The following is a 20,000-nucleotide window of genomic DNA, read 5'->3' as shown; positions in this document are numbered from 1 at the left end:
CCACAAGCCCTTTCTCCATCAGCTGGATCCCCTGACCAATAAATGCATCAACTATTTTCACTTCATCAACAATGGAAACAATATTAACATCATGATGAAAATAATATTCTCACATTGTTTATTATTTTATCTCATTTGGTTGGTAAGTTGTTTGCAACAGCTAACTCTATTTTCTCATTTTAACTCATTATTAAACTAATGCTCCTCCTTACTATGTTTTAATTATCTATATATTTTTTGCCAAAGCAGTTAATTATAACATCACAATGAATTTTTTCTAATAGTAAACCATTTAACGACGGGAGATCTACACAAAAACACACTCTCCCCAACTTGCTGTAACAGAAGACGAATGCCGACTCCTTGTTCAACAGCAACCAGTTAACTCTTTGAACCCATGGAGGCAACAAAGGGGAAGTTTGCCTTCATGCCTTCTGGTCATTGCTTTAATGCCCTCAAATGCTCCAGTAGAAGTTTACAATTTCCTCATAGGGTGGCCTTTATGGAGAAAATGCCTTGGTGCCCTTGCCCTTTCAAAACGAGAATATAGGCCTAGCCTGCGTTGAGTCCTCAGACATTCCCGCTGAAAAACCCTTTTCCAGCAAGTTGACAAATCATTTGAAAATGTATACCTGCACAGATTGTCTTATAATGGTAAAACTGTTCAACTGTGTGGTTCATAAGTGTGTTAAAACCACATGCTATTGGAGACAAAACAATTATTTTTTGTTTTAAAACCTCAAAAATATTATTAAATGATCATGCAATAAGAAGGTTGACTGCATAGAGTGCACAAGCATTCAACAAATCATCATAACATGAAGGCAAAGTCAATTTGTAAGTTCACAACAGAAATATGAAATGGTCAGCAAGTAGGATGGTTGACTGCAAACTGTCGTGACTGTGTCGCATTCACCAAATGGTGTACTGTAATAGACAGGCACAGCGGATGATCCTAAATGGTCAGACAGTCGGAGGGTTGACTGTGTACTGCGTATGCATTCATCACATGATGTCATAATGCAGGCTGGCATGTTTGATCTACCATTCAAAACCATGTGGATGATATCAAGTGGTCAGACGGTAGGAGGGTTGACTGTATTATGGAGATACATTCATCACATGACCATACTGGCATTTCATCACCCAAAAACATAGTGGATGACATTGAGTGGTCAGACAGTAGGAGGGTTGACTGTGCGCTGTGCATTATGTATGTATTCCTCAAATCGTTAGACCTACCATATTGCAGGCTGGCATAGTTAATGGTCAAAAACCAATGTTGATAAAACTGTTGGTACTAAGACAGCAAGAAGGTTCATAAGTTAAATCTAAAATGGATACAAATTTACCCATAAGAGCTTCAAAATTCTTGGAAGAAAGATGAAAATGAAGCTTGAGAAATCTTTGAGAAACAGTGTAAATGAAGCACAACAAGTGATGAATGTAGTTTCCACTGTATAAACAATATAGCTCAATACGTTAATTGCGATCATGATGGCGGAAGGAGTAAAGCCTGGTTCATACTTCCATCGATTGCAGATGCGAAGCAAATTTTGATGTCACAGGGCTGTTTTGCACAGGAGATGAGCACAACTTAACTGTTGCGTATTGTTTGTTGATGCATCCACCACAAGAAACAATGTTAATGAAGCAATGTCCACAACTGCTGAATGTTAATTCCACTGTGTCAACAATACAGCTTAATGAGTTCATCGCTGATAGCCGAAGGAGTTAAAACACCCAAGTCAGTGAAGAGTAGGGTGATGTAAACAGGTGGTGTATAATCAATTAAGGGATGAGCTTCATTGAGGTCCTTCTTGGATTTCAGCTCTGCGGCATGGAACTGCAAAGAAGCCGAAAACAAAAAATTTAGAGTTTACATAAAGATGTTCACAATTGTATTGATTAACCCCTTGAACCAGTGTTGTAACAAAGTTTTTTTTTTAAGTCAAGTCCGCTCCACAAGTCATCTTTGCTCAAGTCAAGTCATGTCACAAATTTGCACAAGTCAAGTCAAGTCACAAGTTACATTTCACATCCATGGTGCACCCACATGTTCACATATCCATGAAGATTTAACGCCTGGCCTTATGACAAGGTGACCAAATCATGCACTAAAAAAACACCAGGCGGCATTGTTGCCCAAGACTTAATTTTGCCACATTTATTTAAACTATAATTGCATTGTTGTAAAATCAAATCAATTCAAGTCAATTGTAGAATCTCAAGTAATTTTTGCGCAAGTCAGGTCCAGCCTAAAGTCATTTTCCCTCAAGCCAAGTGAAGTCACAACTCATTTTCCCCAAGTCAAGTCAAGTCACAAGTCAGTGTAATTGGCGACTTGAGTCTAACTCTAGTCCAAGTCACACATCGCTATTGTCTGCACTTTGGGGAAATAGATTGCGTGTAGACAAAGTGAGTCTGTAAAGAATATGAGTGCGTTTTGGCGACCCCAACCAGAAACATTGGTCATTGGTTGAGCGTTTTTTTTTTTTGCGTGTTCGGTTGAGCCCGGTGACGATGCTGTTCAGACCAACCGGTAACCGACTTGTTGAGTTGGTTAGGCTTTGGTTAGGGTCACCAAAGCGCATTATTTCAGACTGGCATCCCCAACAATGACATTGACTTTGACCGGTAGGGAGACCGCCAACATAGGGCTAGATAGCTCAGTTGGTAGACAGCCGGCTCATTATTCCGGAGGCCACTGTTTCAAGTGCTGACCCAGTAAACTTGTCTTTGTTCAAATCAATTTTTGTTTCAAATCTACAGTCAGTTTCCCTTGTGGTTAATATTACTTGATTTAGTAAAATAAACCTCAAAATAGAGACTTGGTGAAACAAGCTGTATGAAAGTAAGACGTTTAACTGATAAATGCTATTGCTAAAACCGCAAACTGAGACTTCAGCTGTAGGAGAAGTGTTCATACCTTATATTCATCTGGAATATCTTGCTGATTAAGGGGGTAGATACCTCGCACAAATTTGAAGCTTTCTACGACGACATAAAACGGCTTATTTGCTATCTTTGCACTCATCGCAATCTGGTAAGTTCCAATCTGCAGGAAACAAACAGCAAAGGATATTTAAAGCAAGTATTGTGACTTTGTAGGTCTGCATTCATCATAATGGATTATATTAATGGTCACATAGTAGGAGGGTTAACTCCTTGCTCAGCACACTTACCTTGTTAATAATACCCCCACTCTCTACTACTCCCTCAGCTCCAACCAAAACTAGATCCACATTCTCCATTATATACCTGAAACACAAATAATCAAAACAAACAATAACAATATTTATGTCATTTAGCCTTTGAGAAAGACTCTGCCAGGGTCGAAACATCAGGCCATGAACTATTTTGTGCATAAATATAACATATGTCTTTTTGGTTGGTAAGTAGTTTGCAACAGCTAATTCTATTTTCTCAGGTTATTTCATGAACCACCTTTTGCAATTAAAAATAATCTTGAAAATACAAAACAAAAAATTGCTAAAAGGAAAATTTTACAGAAGTGTTGCTACATAAAACACCATTAAAGTAATCACTGTAAAGCCTGTTAATACAGTGGTTCATTTGTTATTTGGCATTTGATATTTAAGTCCCTTTCCAAGAGTGGCGCTTTTAGCCTTGTTGGGGTGAACTTGCATTTTAAAGTGTTTGATACTTTCTGTAGAGCAAGATTTTTGGGACATGACATGAACCCCTACTCACTGTGAATGAAGATGTATGTTACATAATTTACCTGTAGTCATCAAGTTTTAGAGAGAAACAAAGGGGGGAAATCACAGAGCAATGTTTTCAGGAGAGTCGCATAAATCAATTGTGTACATGCTAAACAAAGTTAAACTCACTCAAACGAAAATTATTTTTGTTTTTGTATTTTTGTTTCACTCACTTCTCAAAAACTATAGCAAGTAGCAGTTTAAGGAAATATTTCTACCATCATTATCCTTAAGTTTAGTGTAAGTTCAATGTAAATCTGTGGACGTTTATTTTTAGTGTCTTACAAAAACTATCCAAACCCTTGAAAAAAAAAACCGACCAAACAAACAAAAACACTCACCCAGCTGCAGCGTCAAGAATGACAATGACTGGTATTCCGGCCTCTCGAAGTTTCCTCGCCATTTTCTCCCTGTCAAAATTCAAGAATTCAATACACTTATCAAATTATATCATATCCCAGGTACTGAATTATTAGCTATACTTCATGAGCATGTCATTTATCACGGCAGTTTTCAAATGAACTACGTAGGAAAAGACACAAAACAGAACAAACACACCCAAAAACTCAAACATCAATGAAAAATTTAACATCTCTTATATCGCTGCGGTATCTGCTGCCATATTATAGGATTTGAACTGCCTCTCGCTACCAGGCAACCTCGGTAGTCTAGTTGGGAAGACACTGCTCTAGAATTGCAAGGGTCGTGGGTTCCAATCCCACCCTAGTAACATGCCTGTGATATTTTTTCACAGGACTTTGGAAAGTACTGAGTATACAGTGCTATTACACATCTGTGTATGGGTAAAAAATAAATAAAAAAGTATTAAAAACATCAAGTTAGGGATGTCAATATAACTTGACCTATCTTGGCCTCTTTTAAAACACTTTCGTCCTGTTTTTATGGCAACTTTTTTCATTACTTGCTTTTCTCAAACTGTCATTTTTTCAAGTTCCACTGTTTTGGCATTGAAGGAGCAACCGGTTTCTCACCCTGATTTATCAGGACATGACTGTGTGATGAAGACGTTGAATCTTTTCTTTGCGTCCGCTGCTTCCTGGAACATCTTCAAGACGACACGAGAATGCGAATGTGTCAAGACACTCTAGAGACATAGAAAAAAGAGAAACTCATAAAAACACTAAAACAACTTAAAGCAGAGATAATAGATGTCAAACTCTGTATTATGAATAAGGGTTTAAATTAATTTATGGGCCAAAGTGGACCGTACAACTACGTTATACATGGCCCTACTCAATAAAGCTGTAAAGCAGAAAATGGTGCTTAGCTGTTTATTTACACTAAGCAGAAAAAAGAAGGGAACCAGTCACAAACAGTGCACATAAAATCATATTTTGACTGGAAAACTGTTTCTGGCATGTCTGGTAAGCGTTATTCAGTAATTTTTGGATGGTTGATGACTTAATGAAACTTAACCAAGTTGAACATACATATCAAAAAATCTCCACCATTGTTAATTTGCATGCCAAAAAAACAAAATGGCATTAAATGGAACTGGCATTAGGTGCTTGCTTCGGCTATGTCCACCATTTTAAATCCACACAACGAACGAACAGCTGAACAAATTGCAATGGATTACAGTATGGCTGAAGCTCTGCCCACCATTTTTTCAAAGAAAGCGTGCAAGTGGCTCAAAAATGGCTAAGTTTATCGACACTGCTAACCACAAAAATGTGCGCTTCCATTGCCAAGTTCTCAAATTCATGAAGCATGTACATGTAAGCACAACAAATTGCTAAGCACAGAAAAGTATTGCTCTACAGAAATAGGTTATCAGCCAAAATTACTTTAAGTTTACATTGTTGTGACTGACTTGAATTTTGCCTAGCAATGAAATTTGTCATGCAGTACTTTCTGCCTAACAGCTTTATGCAATTGGCTCCTGTACTGTGTTGAATTCTATGGATTGTAAGCATACAATTCTGCAGTAAGCAGACCTTGCTTGTAAGTTGTAGCTTAGGCTCACCCTTCAATTATGGGCCAGAAGTTCAACATTTTAAAAAGGCATAAAGGAAGAACTATAGTGGTCGCTTACACATCCATCTCTGATGAAAGGCTCTCCCAAACTGGCAATTTTATCTCTCGATCCAGCGACTTTCTGTAGATACAGTTTCCCTCTCTCGACTAAGATGTTCTTGCATTCTTGAAAATTCTGTTTGTAAAATATACAGTCAAGATATAGATTTCTTTCTTTATTTGTTTAATTCTGATTGTGATTTCAAGTATTCTTTGAACAGTGAACTTAATCACTATTCCAGCCAAGAAACCAAATAGAGAGAAGACGAGGAAAGAAGTTTATAGATGTGGGAGGACAACTTGAGGGAATTATTCCAGGGAAAACCCATGCAATCAGGTAGGGACTGAAAACCAAATCAATATAGTGCCCCCAGTTGGATTCCAACCTGGGACCTTAAGGTGGAAGACAAGGAAAGACTATTTTTGTAGTGGTTGTGGTGACATGACTAACCAAGAAGCTGAATAACGGTAGTTATCACTCGACTGAGCAATCAATAGTCGCACAGGCTTAGTAAGTAGTTTGCAAAAGCTGTAGAGTGTCATGGCCGAGTGGTTAAGAGCATCAAATTCAAGTTCTGGTGGTTAAGTCACCAAAGAATCCCGGTTGTGACACTTGTGTTCTTGAGCAAGATACCTTGCTATAATTGCTTCTCTTCATCCAGGGGTATAAATGGGTACCTGCGAGGGTAGAGGTTGATATTGTGTATAGAAATGCCTTCGGTGCGCCACGGTAGTATACGGGGCTGTATACTCCAACGGGAGCTGAGAAAGATTAAAGAGATGTTTATATTGGGCAATGACCATACACTAATGTTAAGTGCATTGATATGGTTATTGTGAAATGCGCTATCTAACAATTTGTTTAAAAAAATTAAAAGCTAATTCTGTTAACTAATTTGTTAATATGAATGCCTCACCATTTGATCCAAAGCTGCAAGAGTAATAAACCTAAGAAAGAGTTCACATCCTGAAGATATTGAGGTGGCCGAGTTATCCGTCTCCATCAGCCAATTGATGCAGCCCTTTAAGCTCTCTCTTAGACCGGCGAGGGTCCCAGCTGTTGAAGACAGTCAAGAAGCAAATAGCTTATTAACTTTGCTTAATATTTTAATAAGGGAATCGATGTGTGGTGAAGAGGTTTTCAACTAGTAGTCGAGGTAAATTATAAAGAACCAGGCCTCGGCGGGTTAAACCACTAGTCGAAAACCGATTCAACACACTTTGATTCCCATTCATAAATACCTTTTCGATCAAAAACATCAACACTTTTTGGTCAAAAAGTAAAATAAATGCAAAAATTATAATTGTTCAATGATTTCTCTCAACACAAAACCCCTCTAGCTATGAAATGGTAAAGCCCTTAGCCGCCCTCGGGTAAACAACTCCTTATAAAGGAATGCTGTGCTCGTTGTGCGTATCGCGTGATGTGGCACAACTGTTTCAGCCGTTGCTCTCGACCAATAGGAATGAAGAAACTGTCTTATAAGAACAGGTGCAAGCTCGCGTGTCACGCCCATGTTTCAACACTTTTTACTGGGCATAAACAAAGGTTTATACACACCCACGTGACGCGCTCTCCACCAATAGGAATAGCGAAACTGTCTGAGGTATTTATGAATAATAAACAAAATTGTACCCCAGGGGTAACAGGGTACCTGCGGGGCATAGACAGCATCTTGTTAGGGGAAAATGGATAATCATGGGGGGCATGGTTTGCTTTATGAATGGGCACCACGGCAATTTCTCATTGGTAAAGGGCACCCTACATGTATAAGGAAATTGTTAATTATTACTGGAGCATTTTAATGGCATCAAGGCAATGACCACACTACTAAAAATGGTATTCTTGAAACAAGAAAAAAATATAATTTGAGAATATATTTCTTGTGTCACTCCCTTGTAGTTGCGCCTCCATAAACCCCTTTACAAATAGGAAAAAGCAATGCATTCTGAGATAGGATGCGATGTTTTGGGATGTTCGTCAAGCATAAAACGTGCATAGCTTACTCACAAACTCTCCCAAAATGCATCATAATCACCACTTCCAGCCTATCTATAAAGGGGTCTATGACGTATCGAGCGCAGGCCTGCTAAATGGTATCAATAGGCTGCTCAAAACTGGTTTGAAAAAGTCACAAAGAGTGGAACGGCCAAGATATATTCAGGCACAAAGTCTGCCACTCATTTGACCCCTACCCTTTCTTACCTTGACTGCGTTTGAGATATTCAATGAGTGTACGGATAGCTGCCACTGCACATGAAATCTCAGGGTTCTCCTCCATGCACTGCTGGAAATACTTCAGGGCATCTGTCAAAGATCAAACAAAATTTAAGATAAAGTTGACTTATTTTAATTGTTTGAAGGCAGGGGACACTATTGGTAATTTCTCAAAATAGTTATTAGCACAAAATCTTACTTGGTAACAAGCAATGGAGAGCTGTTGATGGTATAAAACATTGTGAGAAACGGCTCCCTCTGAAGTGACGTAGTGTTCGAGAAAGAAGTAATTTCCCACGAATTTGATTTCGAGACCTCAGAATTAGATTTTGAGGTCTCGAAATCAAGCATCTGAAAGGAAACAACTTCGTGTGACAACGATTTTAAGCCAAGATGGCGTCCGACCGTTCTCCGTGAACGTTAAGTTTTTTTTCTGGTTAAAAATTCACACTTTTCGTGAAGTTTTTCCATTAAATTTATGTTAATATTACAAAACACACATAGTTCTAAAATGTATATGGTTTATTTGCCATTTTTGAGGTATTTAAAACTTGTTGGCGGCGTGTTGGCGGCGGTATAGACTTGTTGTCGGCGTTGTCGGCTTGTTGTCGGCTTTTAGTAGGACCCGAGTTGTCTCGACCCTTGAATTGTTCAAACAGTTGAGTTGTACAATGGACGAGTTGTCTGAACACCGGTAAAACACTCACACACTCTGCTCAGTGACACCTACCTCTCAATGGTGAGTTCATGGTGAGTTTACACAAATATTATTAATAAATAGAAAAATAAAATTAAAATATTAATAAGCCATGATTCATGAGAATAAACTCACCCTCCTTGTTCATTGTAATTGTTGATGTTGCAAGTTCTACACCATTCACATGTACGGCAGAAGTAAGTTTCACTACAAGAACAAGTTCATTGATGAAACTACCAGGTGTAAAAATTGACGCAGTTTGACCATGAAAACAGTCAAAATATTGTTAATTTCATCAGCGACAAGTTATCATCCGCATGTTTCACCTTGCAATCAATCTGTTTACCAATCATCAAAGACTTCACTTAACAAGAGAGGGCGCTCTAAGCTCAACGTTGACTTGTATAAGTCCTCCAAGAGTTTATCAGACTGGTGATGCCCCCCCCCCCTCCCCCACCCACCCAAGGTTGAATAATTATTTTCTACATAACTTTTGAATTAGTCTTTGAATTTAAATGATCTTAGAATTATAATAAGTTAAGTAAAGCAGACCTGTTCATATGAAAAGAGAGCCGCGATTTCCTTATGATCTTGGCAAATGTCCACACAGAGAGGCACTGAGATGGAACACAGACCTTTTCGCAAAAATGATGAGTGCATGCTGGTTTAAGCTAGCAATCATCATCATCTTCCTATAATGTGCAGAAACCTCCTCTGGAGTATACTCGCACATTAAAGTTGTTTTGTTTCGATTTTTTCTTTCTTCTTTTCTATAAATCTATATTTTCAGGATAAGCAAACAAAAGCTGAATATGAGTAACAAGCACTATGCAACAAATGGAAATTTGGCTGGTAATCCTGTTTTTATCAGGGAAGAAATTTCATGCTTAGCAAATGTTTGTGCTTAGCAGCTCTATGAAATTGGTCCCTGAACTGAACAACCAATGCATATTCACTACAAAGGAAACTTTGAGTAGGAAACTTCTGACAAGGCCCAGGGGATTTAATATTTTTGTTTTATTGGTTTGTTTAAAAAGTAGAATTTAAAAATGCCAAAATCATACCATTACTTGGGTGGTGGTTTCACATGTCACCGGGCACCACTACAAAGAATTGATAGAGGGTCTATAAGGAACACATCAAATAGTCCAGTCATCCTGGATCAGGCCAAAATGGGGGTTATAATATTTTGTACAGGTTTGTATAAGTTTTTGCTATTCTTTTGAATAGATCAATAAATGATTTGACACACAAAGACATTTTGTTGAAAGTTCTCTTTCTTGTCATTGTGAGGAATTTTTTCTCTGTGGTTTTATAATTTAAAGGGTTTTAATACGTTTTGTAGATCATTTCTTTGAGGACATAATAATTCCTAATCACTGTGAATGATGATGTATGTAATCTATTTTACCTGTAAAAGCCAGCTCCATTAGTTGTAAAGTTTTTGAAAATCATAGAGATTAATTACAAAAAGTCAAACAACTGCGGAGGACAACTCTAAAGATGCTATGTCAGATTTTGGCCGATTTGACCCCAAAATTTTGAGTTAAAATTCAATAGGTATTTTGATGGGGGTCGAGAAAGTTACAAGTTTTCATTTGAGCCATTGCTCGAAAAAGTTCGCCAATTATAAGTAGCAGTGAAATTAAGTGCTAAAAATTAGTTTTTGTCGGGATCCCAACAATAATATATCACGCGACCAATTCTTATGTGTTTTATAAGAAACGTTTTAAATTTTTGTCATGGTTCCTGACCATTAAAAGTAAAAGTTAAACTTTTGTTTTGTTAGAGCGGGTGATACTCTTTGAAATACCATTCACTCAAAAAAAAAACCCATTTTTTAATGTTTGGGGCCAAAAATCTGACATAGCATCTTTAAGTATTCTTGTTTTTGTTTTCCCTTCTAATTGATAAATTGTAAAGAAACAACCTGACATTTTTGTTGCTTTAGATAAATCACATGTTTGTTTGGGTTTATTTTTTTTTTTTTGGGGGGGGGGGGGGTAAATTCAACACAACTTTTGTTCAAGATGGCCCTCATAGCATTACACATGGTACAAATTGGGCACATCCAAACACCCACCCCAACACCATACCAGATGCTCGGCAATTCTTCTCCCAATAGAAGACTTAAAAAAAGTTGGCAATAATAACACTAATACTAATTTCACACACCATAATTAATTGATTCATCTATTCACTTTTTTATTTTCTACTCATCATTTGGTTCTAGCAAATTTATACAATCCTGCATCACTGGTCACAACTTCAAAGGCAACAATACAATTAATAAAGACTCCATGCAAAATGAAATTGCTTTTGAAAAAAGTCTGGCTCAGTACTCGTAATCAAACATTGTTAATGTAAAATTTTAAAAGCACTGTATAATGATTTAAACTAATGTGCCTCAATACTTAGTGATTTTCCTTGTTTTTTAACGGTCCAACCACTAGGTCACAAAGTAAAAGTAAAACTACACAATTTTGAGGTATAAATATGCGAATCATTTTAATCTTTATTTAAAACATCTTTCCAATCAATTATCTGATAAAAACTGCCTTTTTGTTCAGCCCTGAAGCGCACACAATCCAAGTGCAATGTGCCCTTTTAGGTATGTGATGTATTTCAACATAAAAAACTCAGGCTCAGTATTTTATTTTTGTCAAATTCATCACATCTCATAATTCACAATTTAAATCAAAATAATTAAATATTCATCAAAACCTTCTTTCAGAGTAACATTGCTTTTAGGTTTGGAGCTTTAATTGGCCATGTATGAAAACATTTTGTTATGACACAAATCTGGTTGGAAACTTGTTTTAAAAGTAGTGAATAATGATTGACATTAATTTGCCTCAAACTGTGTAGTTTTCCTTTTACTTTTTAAACTAAAATGGTCCGCCATTTTGTGGAGTCAAAAATTTGCTTCAACAAAATGATGGACCATGTCCAACCGTGTTACTTCATAAAGTAAAAGTAAGGTATAAATTTGTGAATAATGTTATTGTCATCTTTCCAACTATATCCATTTTATAACAGCTGCTGTTTTTAGCCAAGAGCACAAAATCCAAATGCAATGTGTCCATTTAAAGGAACACGTTGCCTTGGATCGGACGAGTTGGTCTATAAAAAGCGTTTGTAACCGTTGGTTATAAAATGCATATGGTTGGAAAGACGTTTTAAAAGTAGAATACAATGATCCACACAAGTTTGCCTCGAAATTGCGTGGTTTTCCTTTTACTGTGCAAACTAACACGGTTGGCCATTTTTTGACTCCCAATTTGACTCCCATAAATGGCCGACCGTGTTAGTCGACGAGGTAAAAGGAAAACCGTGCAATTTTAAGGCATGTTTGTGTGGATCATTATATTCTACTTGTACAACATCTTTCTACCCATATGCATTTTATAACAAACGCTTACAAATGCTTTTCAAAGACCAACTCGACTGATCCAAGGCAACGTGTTCCTTTAAGCATGTGAGTTTAATTCAACATTGAAAAACAGGCTCATTACTGGTTATAAACAAATCTTTAGACTTTGCACTTTGCCCAATGAAAGCATTCGTTATGACAAAAATCTAGTTGTAAATGTGTTTTAAAAGTGTGATTTACACCAATATGCCTTAAAAACTGTGTGTTTTTTCTTACACTCTGTGAGCTAACTTTTTTCATGTTAGTTCAAGAGAGCAAAAGGAACACACAGTTTCTAGACATATTTGTGTCACTCATTATTTTTTGATTTTTAAATATATGTCTAACCATATTCATTTCATATCAAGCACTTTAAAGCCAAAAATATTTAAGTATGCGAAGTAATTCAACACTGAAAAGTCAGGCTCAGTATTTGTTAGTTAACCGTGTTTTTTTAAAATTCATCTTATCTCAAATTTCATCAATTTAAATCACAATATAAAATATTAATCAAAAACCTTCTTTAGGAGACACATTGCTTTTAGATTTAGCACTTTGAGCTATGGAAGCGTTAGGCACTACTAAACGAATCTGGTTGGAAACATGTTTTATTTTAAAAGTAGTGAATAAAGATTTATACTAATTATAGTGCCTTGAAACTGTGTGGTTTTCCTTTCACTTTGTGAACGAAAAATAATGGTCTGGAATTTGGTTGAGCAAAAAACTTGGTTTAAAAAAAAAAAGGCGGTCCATGTTATTAGCTCACAAAGTAAAAGTAAAACCGCACAATTTTGAGCTAAAGTTGTATGAATGATTTTGTTTTACTTTTAAAACATCTTTCCAACCATGTTAATTTTTTCAAAACATCTTTCCAACAATGTTCATTTTATAGCATCTACCTTTTTATTTATTTTTTAACCCAAAGGGCCAAATCCAAATGCAGTATATCCCTTTAAGCATGTGAGGTAAATCAACATTAAAAGGTCAGGCCCATAGTAGGCCTACTCATTATAAAATCTGTCTAAATTTATCACATCTCAAATTTCAACAATTTAAACCACATTAATGAAATGTTCATCGAAACCTTCGTTAAAGGCAGTTGACACTATTGGTAATTGTCAAAAACTGGCCTTCAAAGTTATCTCAACATATGCATAAAATAACAAACCTGTGAAAATTTGAGCTCAATCGGTCTTCGAACTTATGAGATAATAATGAAAGAAAAAAACACCCATGTCACACGAAGTTGTGTGCATTTAGATGGTTGATTTCGAGACCTCAAATTCTAAACTTGAGGTCTCGAAATCAAATTCGTTGAAAATTACTTCTTTCTCGAAAACTATGGCACTTCAGAGGGAGCCGTTTCTCACAATGTTTCATACCATCAACCTCTCCCCATTACTCGTCACCAAGAAAGGTTTTATGCTAAAAATTATTTTGAGTAATTACCAATAGTGTCCACTGCCTTTAAGAGACACATTGCTTTTAGATTCGGCACTTAGGGATATAAAAGCGTTTGTTATGACATCTTTTTGGAAACTTGTTTTAAAAGTATAGTGTATGAATATTTACAGTAATGTGCCTCAACACTGTGTGGTTTTCCTTTTACGTTGTGAACTAAAATGGTCCGCCATTTTGGAAAGTAAAAAATTTGCTGCAACAATATGTCAGACTGTGTTAGTTCAAGAGGGTAAAATGAAAACCACACAATTTCCCAGTAAATTTGTGAAGTTAATTGTTTTATAGTTTATAGTTTTATTCATTTCATAGCAAGCATTTTGTTAAAGCCACTGTACACATTTGGTAATTACTCAAAATATTTATTAGCATAAAACCTTCCTTGGTAACGAGCAACGGAGAGCTGTTGATAGTATAAAACATTGGGAGAAATGACTCCCTCTGAAGTAACACAGTTTTTGAGAAAGAGGACATTTCTAACTAAAATAATAAAAGACTTCTGGCAAGAAGCCTTTTATTCCTATTTGAAAGCACACTATTTTGTACAAAAAGGATATTTTTTCTTTCATGATTTTCTTGCAACTTCAATGACCAATTAAGTCAAAATTTTCACAGGTTTTTTATTTTATGCATGTTGGGATACACCAACAGAGAAAACTGGTCTTTGGCAATTACCAAACGTGTTCAGTGTCTTTAAGACCAAAAGGAAAACCCAAATTGAATGGGTTCCTCTAAGCGTGTAATTCAACATTAAACAACCAGGCTCAGTACCTGTCATAAAATCTTTCTGTTGTTAAATTCATTTCTGTCGAAGAGGTTTTCCATCATCTCATTCTCCTATGTGCTTGCCTGCTCTGTCTTTTGTAGACCTGTAAAGAAAATAGCAACATTTCAGAATTTCAGAACTTCCTCAAACACTGGTTTCGAAATTGGTAGAAATATGTTTTGAATTTCAGATTCGCTAATACCAAGTTCATAATGCACTGTATTGGCAACCAGTAACGATGAATAATGACATATGGTTTGTAACCCTGCTCCTCTGCATCCAGGAGTACAAATGAGCATCACTGTATAAGGTGTTTGTGTTAAAGTCATCGGACACTTTTGGTAATTGTCAAAGACCAGTCTTCTCACTTGGTGTGCATAAAATAAAATAAAAACTGTGAAAATTTGAGCTCAACTATTGTCGTCGCAGTTGCGAGATAACAATGAAAAAAAAAAAAACTTGTCACACGAAATTGTTTGCTTTCAGATCCTTGATTTTGAGACCTCAAAATCTAATTCTGAAGTCTCCAAATCAAACTTGTAAAAAAATTACTTCTTTGTTACTTCAGAGGGGCCATTTCTCTTAATGTTTATGTATAACCAGCTCCCCATTACTTGTTACCAATTAAGGTTTTATGCTACTATTTATTTTGAGTAATTACCAATAGTGTACACTGCCTTTAAGGTTTCACTTGCCCACTGCAAAACATGTTGGAGGCAGCTCACCTTGCTGCTTCAAGTTGTCTACTCTTTTTTCCCCTCAAATCCCAGGTCAAAATTCCAGTTGAACCTAGTTAACTGGGGTCAACTGGTTCAACTGGATAGTGACCAAACTCGTCCATTTTCCATATTAACCAACTGGTTTGAACTAGGTTTAACTGTGTTCATCTAGGTTGAAATTACAAACCAGTTGGTTTCTGTCCATTTTCCATATTAAACCAACTGGTTTTAACTGTGTTTAACTAGTTTATCAACTGGTTTCAACTAGTTCCAGTTAAACCCAGTTTAACTAGGTTCAACTGGAATTTTGACCTGGGATATCAATGCAAAACTGTACAAGCTTTGCCGTTAAGGAAATACAAGTCTAGTATTGACCCAATTCACTTGACATCATTATCACATAAATCTTGGTTGGACCATTTGGAAGTCAGTTTCCCAATTTGTTACTGTGTAATATGAACTTTTAGGCCACGTATTTAAATGCTTTCCACAATTTTACATGCAATTTGATTCGCAAATGACATAAGAGATTATGTGACATTAGAACAAGGTGTAAAAAGTTAATTTTTGAGTCTTGTTTGAAACTTCCCCTCGACCAATCAAAATTAGAACTCTTATTTGCATGCACATATCAATTTCATTGTGTTGATGTAGGTGTATTGCTTGTGTAGTGTTGTGTTCATTTCAAGCTGAAGGTTTATTATTTGATATTGAAATATATAAGTTGCACCCCTTACAAGCTGACCCCCAGGCTGTCACTTCCTAGGTTGTATAGTTAACTTGGGTGTAATCCCTGGCTATGAAGGCAGTAACAGATTGAATTGCTTCTGACTAGCACCACAGACAAAGATATTGGCAAGCTAGGGAGACCACCAACATAGGGCGATATAGCTGGGTTGGTAGAGTGCTGGAACGGAGGTCATAGACTTAAGTCCCACTAGTAAATTTGTCTTTGTTCACATGACCCAAAGTACTTTTTCAAATATATACCCAGTAAATTTTCCTTGATAATATTTGTGAAACAGGGAAAAGATCTTGTGGCTACTTACAGCAAGCTGTTGCAGGAGTGTGTGTGTGCCATGAATTCAAGCTCACCGAGTAACTCGCTCTGTTTTCTGAAATAATCCAACAACAGAAAGCAAAAATAAGACTAGATTCATTGCATGCAGAAGGTGTGATACTTAATGCAGATAACCAAGCAGCCTCGTTACCCTGGGCAGTGGGTTTTTTTCCTTATCTCTCGTTACTAACCTCTGAAAGGGAAGCACCAAAGATCAATGCTGATTGGTTTGTGCACAGGCTTGGTAAAAACTTTTAAAGGCACTGGCCAGACACGTTTGGTAATTGTCAAAGATATCAGTCTTCTCACTTGGTGTATCCCAACATAATATGCACAAAATAACAAATCTGTGAAATTTGTTTCACAAACTTGATTGCGATACCTCAGATTTAGAACTGGAGGTCTCGAAATCAAGCATCTGAAAGCACACAACTTTGTGTGACAAGGGTGTTTTTTCTTTCATCATTATCTCGCAACTTCGACGACCAATTGAGCTCAAATTTCCACAGGTTTGCTATTTTAAGCATATTTTGAGGTGCACCAAGTGAGATAACTGTCTTTGACAATAGTACCAACAGTGTCCAGTGTCTTTAATGAAACACAGACACAGACAAACCATTAGTTTGCAAACGCCATAAAGTTGTGTGTACTAGAGGCAGACGCACAAACTTGGCCACACAAACCACAACAAAATCATTTTAAAAAACTGTTTAAATTCTGAACGCAGACCTCCAAAATACAAAAGTTCAGTAAAACCTTTTTAGTATGTGGTATCTGTTGTATTTAGTAGTTTTTGAACATAGAATAACAACAAACTTGACTTACCTTGTGTGTCTTGCAGGGCAGGATGATGGCAATTAAGGATTTCACTACAGTAAAGTTTGGCATCAAATGGCACTTTCTGGGCTTGAGTCTCTTCTTCAGCAGCCATTGCAGATTCCACAAATCTCATGGATGTTCTCAACGATTCCTGCAAGAACATGTGAAAAAAAGAAATGGGGTTTGAACAAAGAAAATTGACAGGAGCTGGACTTGCAAGTCCAGCACCAGTCAATTTTTCTTTGTCCAACCAAACTTTTTAAGATCTGGCCACATCAGTTTCTTTTGTGGTTTCTCACTTAATGAGTAAAATAAAGTGTACAAAACACGATGAAACAGGAATAAAACAGACCATGCAACCTGCTAGCAGATTTGATAATACATATTTGATTTTATGATGTTAACAGAGGACCAAACCACTGGACCACACTACAGAAGGATAAAACAGATTGAATAAACGCCTGATATAATAAGTTGAAATGAAAGATTTCATGCGCCTTAAAAGATACAGGCGTTGATTGCATTTAGCACTGAATTTCTAAGAACTACATTTCCAGTTAAGTTTATCATCAATAAACACCCAGGTATTGCATTCTGACACAACACCATGAGCAATCATTATTTTTAAAGACTCGTGTTTGCTTCTCTTTTTTTCTTTTTAGTTCAGTGATTTCCTTATACTTCGCCGCACTGAGAGGGTAAGGTAATCGTCAATGCACCATGTAACAAAATTATTCACATTGTCTTTAAAGAACTGCTTGAACAAAAATGTCAAGTAGTGAACTTTGCTGAATTTCATTTAAAATGTTTTCAATCAGGGAAATCGAGTCATATGACTATATTGATTTTAATTGTGAAAAAAAAAAACCAATCATTTCGAATACCCATCCAGCGCTTTTCTGAAAAATTCGCGAAAAGCTCTGTTGCGTAATCACTCATGTTATGTCATAGTTGGGAGCTCCAATTTGTATAGCCGATTTGTGGCAGCGAGGAGGTATATCAAAGAAAAAGTCCCAGACACGGCGTCAAAGCATCTTGTCATTTTGACGCGCGCCGTCAACGGCAGAAGTGTTTTTAGTTTTTCAAAACCTTCAAGTTTACACATATCAACATTACATTTAAATGGTGAACAAACGCATTATAAACAAGTCAAAATAGCATTTTTGTTCAAAACATTTCGCTCAAGTAGCTTTCCGAAAGCACTGACTTTATTGCTTGAAATGAGTCCAGCAAGAGAAGTATCATCGGCATATTTTACAGCAATACAAGAGGATGCGCCTTTACATTTAAAATCGTTGAAAATAAATATAACAGTCCCTGTGGGGTACAAGTATTACACACGGTGCAACCAAAAAGCCAATCCCCTCCACTCAGACTCTCCTCCTCAGCTCCTCACTTGACATCCCGTCAGACAGAGACACCCACACATGCCCCTTATCATTCTCATCTGCTGAATGTGCCACTCCCTTGTGGGCCATGTCTCGCAGTTGCCACCATACAGCTTTGGACACAGGTGGTGTATACCTGGCCCTTCATCTTCAGGGACGGCCCCTTTTATGTAAAAAATGGGGCCAGCTCCCTGAACTTCTTCCATTCACTCCTCACGCCTGATGTCAGCCATGCACCAGAGCTCAACATTGGTCCACTGCTGATTCAACTAACCATCACCATGGTCTTCCAAGCCTTTATCTTCAGACCCTTAGTTTCCAGAAAAGCTCTCCATACTGCCATCTTTGCCTGTAAAAGCTTTCTTGTCTCTGCTTGATGATAGTTTTATACAGTCCTTGCACATTTCCATAGCATTTGTCAAGTATCCGTTTCCCCTTGCCGACATATCCACCTTGTCTCCCTGGATTTCTAATTTTCATTGCAGGTGGAATATCACATAACCTGAAGCTTGGCTCCATAGTGTATCCCAGCCATACACAATACTTGCAGGTGTACGGGTTATACAGTAACAGTACCTAGTTCTGATAATGGTTGCCAGATCTTCTGAATTCTCTAGTTTTGTATGACAGTCATATCCTTGAATTCTCTAGTAGCACTATTGGTATGGCTGCCATAACCTTGATATCTCTTGTAGTAACTAGTCTTGCATGAATCATACAGCCAAAACAGCATTCTATCCATCACAAAGCTAACAGGACCATTACCAAAATAGCAAAAATATGTACATCGATAGAAAATGAAGACAAAACAAGCAATCATCTTGGGTTGACCAAAGATTCCGGGCAGGAGGATGCAGAGGGCTTAAGATGACAGTGTGTGGGTTGCTGATGGCTTAAGAGACTGAATAAAAGATACCAAAAACTGGTTGGTGATTTTGCATTCAATGTGTGGGATGGGGTTTCTCGGTAGGTATCTGCAAGTGTAAGTTGGTGTTTGTAAGTGTTGAAAGTCAGTTAGGGTTTGAGTAATAATAGGGTGAGGATTAAAGTGAGGGTGAGGGTGAGGATTAAGGTGAGGGTGAGGGTGAGGGTTAAGGTGAGGGTGAGGGTGAGGGTTAAGTTTATAGTTAGTGTTAGACAGACACCTCCCTAGAAAACCCATCTCAAACATCGAATGCAACATCACTAACTTAAGCTGGTTCGTAATACATAAAATACATGACGTTGTCTCTTTCTTCACCAACATACCCACGATAAAGAAGCATGCCTCATCACTAAACATCTAAAAGCTGATCCCACCATGACAAACCGCAAAGGCTTCACTTATCAACAAGTCCACATTTTCTCATAACCTGTGTATCTTCAGAAAGCTGGGTCGCCCTGGGATCTGCTCATCCCTGGTCCTGGCGAATTTGCTCATATAAACTCTGTTCCAACTCATCTGGATTCCATCAGATCCCATGCTGATCTTTGCCTCTGCTCTTCAATGTTGATGATACCTTTGTGGTTTGACCCCATTAAAAGGCAACACTTCATCAGTTCCTCGAACACCTGAACAGCAGCCACTGATCAAATTCACCATGGAACAAGAGGAGAACAACACCATTTCCTTCCTTGATGTTCAATCACCAGAAAAGCAGATAGCACCCTCGTCCATACAGTAGGCTACACCGGAAGCAGACATAATGACTGGTTTCCATA

The 20,000-nt window shown here is 37.3% G+C and overlaps 2 protein-coding genes across 2 annotated transcripts in view; both read right to left on the bottom strand.

The window, feature by feature from the left end:
• Window positions 1-95: 95 nt before the first annotated feature.
• LOC139938387 (translation initiation factor eIF2B subunit alpha-like) lies at window positions 96-9,009 on the bottom strand. The gene is made up of 9 exons (XM_071933862.1): window positions 8,813-9,009; window positions 7,969-8,070; window positions 6,680-6,819; window positions 5,782-5,898; window positions 4,718-4,830; window positions 4,067-4,135; window positions 3,186-3,261; window positions 2,930-3,058; window positions 96-1,846 (listed from the first exon to the last, which is right to left on the bottom strand). Exons 1-9 carry the CDS (start codon window positions 8,823-8,825, stop codon window positions 1,691-1,693), a joined length of 915 nt encoding a protein of 304 aa, XP_071789963.1. The 5' UTR covers window positions 8,826-9,009; the 3' UTR covers window positions 96-1,690.
• A 3,084-nt stretch (window positions 9,010-12,093) lies between these two features.
• Window positions 12,094-20,000, bottom strand: part of LOC139938601 (uncharacterized) — an 80,285-nt gene continuing 72,378 nt past the window's right edge. Inside the window, exons 11-13 of the mRNA XM_071934192.1 lie at window positions 16,918-17,062; window positions 16,082-16,147; window positions 12,094-14,416 (exon numbers count right to left, since the gene is read on the bottom strand). Coding sequence (XP_071790293.1) covers window positions 14,385-14,416; window positions 16,082-16,147; window positions 16,918-17,062 — 243 coding nt within the window. The 3' untranslated portion in view covers window positions 12,094-14,384. The remainder of the gene's footprint in view (window positions 14,417-16,081; window positions 16,148-16,917; window positions 17,063-20,000) is intronic.

The sequence above is a fragment of the Asterias amurensis genome, chromosome 6, assembly GCF_032118995.1.
Source record: "Asterias amurensis chromosome 6, ASM3211899v1".
Classification (NCBI taxonomy): domain Eukaryota; kingdom Metazoa; phylum Echinodermata; class Asteroidea; order Forcipulatida; family Asteriidae; genus Asterias; species Asterias amurensis.
This window is presented reverse-complemented; position numbering and strand designations above follow the sequence as displayed.

Bases quoted from the DNA above. Each gene is read 5' to 3' on its own strand.
- LOC139938387 (XM_071933862.1), bottom strand. The intron at 4,831-5,781 runs GTAAGCGACCAC...CTATGTCTCTAG, and splicing joins CTTTCATCAGAGATGGATGT to AGTGTCTTGACACATTCGCA. The intron at 1,847-2,929 runs GTATGAACACTT...GCTTCTTTGCAG, and splicing joins ATATTCCAGATGAATATAAG to TTCCATGCCGCAGAGCTGAA.